The 5,063-nt window shown below is 32.5% G+C and overlaps 1 protein-coding gene across 1 annotated transcript; it reads left to right on the top strand.

Moving 5' to 3' along the window:
• Nucleotides 1–2,552: 2,552 nt before the first annotated feature.
• Nucleotides 2,553–3,995, top strand: LOC149159999 (uncharacterized). Its single transcript, XM_089433607.1, has 3 exons — nt 2,553–3,189; nt 3,329–3,700; nt 3,789–3,995. The coding sequence occupies exons 1-3, from the start codon at nt 2,599–2,601 to the stop codon at nt 3,864–3,866; spliced, it is 1,041 nt and encodes a 346-aa protein (XP_089289733.1). The 5' UTR covers nt 2,553–2,598; the 3' UTR covers nt 3,867–3,995.
• Nucleotides 3,996–5,063: the final 1,068 nt, after the last annotated feature.

Raw genomic sequence — 5,063 nt, 5'->3', positions numbered from 1 at the left:
ATGTATTCCTAAAATTATTTTTAGGAATAATAATAAAATATTATAATCCTAAACTATAAATAAAATTTAAAGGGTGGGGCATAGGTCACATAGAGTTTCCCTTTCCATCATATATTCCTAAGGGATGACTTTGGACTTGTTTATGGGTAGATAAAAAGGATTTGCAGCTAATATACCTCGATGACTGTAGGTGGGTCTGGGTACAAGGACACTTCTCCTTAGGTTGTCTCAGTGAAGGCTAAATCCATATAGGGGGAAGTGTAGGGATAGGTGTCCTTGCATTAGCATGAATGGTACTTGGTGACCCATGAGGGTAGTAGGAACTCCTAGAAGCCACAATAATCTCACACATCTTTGGCCAATTGAGTTAGATACCCTATTGGTAGTGGCATAATTCGAGTGGATGCAAGTACTAAGAAGGAGGTGCACTAATTGAGTGTGGGATTGATGGCAGATATGCAGTTTTTGGGGTTTGGTACCTTGGTCCTATTTATATTAGGTACTATAAAAGTACTTGGGTTGGATATAAATTGGCATGATTGAGTCATAGCCTTAGCTCAAGGCTGATTAGCTACTAAGAGAGTTGGAGAAGCACCTTATTTGGATGGATGGTGTATATGAGGTATATAGCCAGTCAGTGATTTTTATCATATGAGTGATTAGCCTTGTTTTTTATTTTATTTTATTTATTTATGATTATCATGCATGTTGTTATGTTTTTAGGTTATATTTGATGTGTTTTGTGCTATTTCAATATCAATAGTATTGTGAGTGGTATTTCTCCAATTGGATAGATGAGTAGTGTTACATGGCATGAAGAAAAAACTAGGAATCAAAACAATATTTCCAACTATATTCATCTTGGAATATTTATCTTGGACATTTGTTCTCCCCTATCTTTTACATCAATGACAAAAATATTTCCAACAATATCCCCCTAACTTTGACATTAATGATAACACAATATTCAACAAAATAAACAACTTAAAATTAGGAAGTACACTATAAAGTTGAAATGCAATCAAAACTATAGTTTAAAAAAATTAACTAAAGTTTGCAAATTAAAATTTGTTACACTTTATCCAATTTTATGAAAATATATAGTTTCTAAAATAGCTAGTTGAATATCCTAGAATAAGTGTTGAAAATTTAAAATGTTAAGAAACCAATCAAAATGTTAAATGTAATGAATATTGAAGAATAAAAACTCATTTCTTTACCTACAATGTTTCTACTAGAAAAATCAATAAGAAACACTAATCTAAAAATAAGTCAAAAGAACCAAGTACACAAACTATTTTTTTTTTTTCAATATTCACAATGTTAAAAATAGAAATAAAATAGTTCCAGCAGAGGTTGTCTTCTAAAGTGGTAACATGTAGTTTTCTATAAGAAAGCTATGTGCTAACAAAATAAAATTAATAGTGTTAAAAAATGCTTACAACTAAGACAGAGAAATAGAATTTCATTCCCAATCCGCTCATACAATTAAGGCTATAATAAGTGAACTAGAAAACAATAATAAAGATAACTAATCTAAGAAATACGTTAAAAGCACACACACAAAACTAAGGAAAGAGACAAAGATCAAGTTACATAGTGGATCCTATAGTATCTTACCACAAGGGTGTGGAAAAATCCCCTACTTATATGTTGTGTGAACAAGGTAATAGACAAAAGTACAGTAACAAAACATAAGCAACAAATACTAAATTGACTAACTAGAATCTACCATTAAGAGCATAATATACACTAAAATAAATAATAAATCTTTATTAAATTAATCAATATATTCCTATTTGATGATAACTTGATGTAACTAAATGGAATCTAAAGACAACTTTAAGATGAATACTTTTTCTTCTTATGTTCTCTAAATCCTTGGTAGAAATGAGATTCTTTGAGGTAGAGAAATGATAAATAAAGTTGCATTATAATAGGCTAAGTTTACTATAGATTATATGTTATTTTTATGACTTTGTAATTGTATTTATACTTAAAATGTTAAACCTTCTTTTACTATTGGAAATAACTTTAATATAAACTATCACATTGAAGTAATTATCACATTGAAGTAATAATAAATACAAGATATTAGATAAAAAAATATAGATAGTGAGTAATGTGCTAATAATGAATACAAGATATTAAATAAAAAATTGTATATAGTAATGATTGCTCAATAAGATACACAGCTTCCCACTACACTATTTGAGGGGTACACATATGTTAATAAAATGACAAAATAATACTCTTTTACTTTCAAACAATAACATGTCTTTGAATAAGTTTTTTTTTTAAGAATTTGCATGTAGAGAATAAGTTAAATATTATTCTATATATTTTGGTCATGTCTCCTTTTTTTAATATGGTAAGGCTAAGCCCACATGGAATGGAAATTTGTTTAGACTAATCACACAATCAATTCAATTGTCAATCATGCACTTGTTAATCAATTCAAATCTGAACGAAAGGAACAGCCTTCCCCTGGCAAGGAATACATCTGTCTGTTACAGAGAGCTGAAATTTCTGATTTTTTGTTTGGTAATCGATCCTCGCTCCTCTTCATTTAACTGGCTGCGGCGGGGAGAGTTGAGAATGGAAGATTTGTGGAGGAGAAGCTATTCGGGTAAATGTCCATACGAGCTGTGTTCGTCATCGTACACTGAAGCAGCAGCGTGTCTCCCTCATATTGACACTAATGAAGGCATTCAGATGCAAACGCCGGCCCAATCGATGAATTTTCTGGAACCCCGAACTTGTATTGATGCCGATTCCCCTGCAGTGGTAATACTTGATGCTCTCTCCACCAAAAAGCCGCATGATTCCGGCCTGCTCGGAACAGCTTCTTTAGGGCCGGTGGTGCAGCTTGATCAGACTCCCGAGGGTGATTCTTCACAGGCGCTCACTCAATATTGGCCAAAATTCGCAGCCAACTTTTGCTACCCCACTCAAATTCTAACCTGTAACTCGGCAGCAAATTCTTTGCTGGATTCCAGTAACCCTAGTTTGCCACCAACGCGGAGCCATCGAAAGAAGAAAGCAGCGGGAGGAGGTGGTGGTGATGATCATGAGGCCAGCAGGGTACGTGTTCGAAATATTCACAAACTGGTGGAAAGGCAGAGGCGAAATAAGATGAAAGCGCTTTGTTCAACACTGATATCGCTACTCCCCGAGGAGTACCACAAGGTTAGGTTTTCTATACATAAAAGTATTCAGAGCAAAAGAAAAGGGTCAGTGGCTTTACTTGTATTTGCCATTTTTTAAGATGAAACATATTAATAAAAGAGGCAATGATTTTACTTACTTGTTATTGTTATGTTTGTAGACAAAATACACATTATCGGAAAAACTGCTGGAAGCCATTAAATACATTTCTCATTTACAAGACAAGGTAATAGAGGTCGGAAAGAAAAGAGATGAGCTAAAATTCATGGCCACTGTTAAACCATTTTCCACCAGCTCATGTGTTTATAAAAACCTGCAAGCTTCCCAGGCTCGACCCCCCATTGAACCGGAAAAACATCAGACAATTAGGGTTGGCAAATTTGGTCCAGGCATTCAAGTCACCGTAAACACTTTCAAAAGTCAGATTGAGTTGTCTATTCTGCTAATGGTTTTGGAAGAAGAGGGACTTGAAGTTGTTGTTGCTGCTGTTTCTGCTATAAATGATAGGGTCTTTTATAGCATTCAGTCAAAGGTAATGTATTATTGTATGATATCATTGACGCTGGATGTTTATCTGATTTTTTTTCGTAGTTTAACGTTTCTACTTCATAACCTTGCAGCTCTCAGATTTTCGCCAATTTGATAGCGCTGTCCTACACGGGAGAATTGATCATTTGATGAATGGAAATCTTCCATAAAATTCGATGATAAAGTAATCTATAGTTTACTCTTCTTCTGGCTGCATATTTCTGTTGAAATGGATATTCACTTCTCGAAGAAGGCTGTCCGAGACTACTCTAAAGTTAAGCCTACTGTAACAGACTTAAAGCAAACTTGTCTAAATAAATATAAGCACTTTTGCCTCTCTGTGGGAGCAGATTTTTTTTTTGGTTGGTCTATTGCGTTCTTAGTAATTCTCTTTTCAATTTTCTCTGTTATCGTTCTTGTCTTCTATAAATAAATATAAGTATATAAGCACTCTTTCCACTCTGTAGGAGCAGAAATTATATACTCATACTCTGTCTTATGAAATGCCTAACCATGAAATTATATACTCTGTGTTATGAAATGCCTAACCATGAAACTTCTGGGTATGTCTTCGTTCCCATGCTTAAATAAATGAGAATAAGTATGTTTTATAAGTTGTGTATTTTGAATCCTGTTTTGTTACAAAGAGTATCCAAAGTTTCTTAATAAGTGAGAATAAGGCATGTTTTACAATTTTTGTATTTCGAATCAGTGAGAATAAGGCATGCTTTGCAACTTTTGTATTTTGAATCCTGTTCGGTTAGGAAGAGTATCAAAGGAAACTTTTGTGCGAGGAAGAGTATCAAAGGAAACTTTTGTGCGAGAACTTTGTTGGCCTACTGATTTATGGAGAATTTTCATTTAAAAAAATAAAATCATGTAAACTATTAATATGTTTGGATGTTATTTTCACATTTACTAAGAAAATTGTGTAAAGTGTTAGCAGGTTTATTTTATTTTATTATATTTTTTCAAATTGTGAAAAAGTTTACATTCTTTAGTTATTAAAAATACTTAGGTGTAATTGTTCTAAGTTTTTGTTGATAAGATTTTAGTTAAGATTGTTTTTTCTATGGTTTAAAATGTTAATTTTCTTTTAGCATATTGAAAGAGCATTTTAGCACAGAAATTGTGCGGAGTATATACCTTAAATTTATGATTCAACAAATATTTAGAGATTTTTAAGCAATATAAACTCATTTTTTTTTAAATTAGAAAAATTAAACTTCATTACATATCCAAAATTTTATATAACCAATTACTAAGAAAATCTGACCATATCCAGAATTTTTGTAAATGTTTTAAGAAAAACAGAAAACAAACGGCCTATAAATTCAAAATGCAAAATACATACACTGAAGTACAAG

This window comes from Pinus tabuliformis, chromosome 5_2 (genome assembly GCF_031772625.1).
Source record: "Pinus tabuliformis cultivar Carrire ecotype Pingquan chromosome 5_2, CPIR1, whole genome shotgun sequence".
Classification (NCBI taxonomy): domain Eukaryota; kingdom Viridiplantae; phylum Streptophyta; class Pinopsida; order Pinales; family Pinaceae; genus Pinus; species Pinus tabuliformis.
Note: the sequence above shows the minus strand (reverse complement) of the source record. Positions and strands in the feature narration are given on the sequence as shown.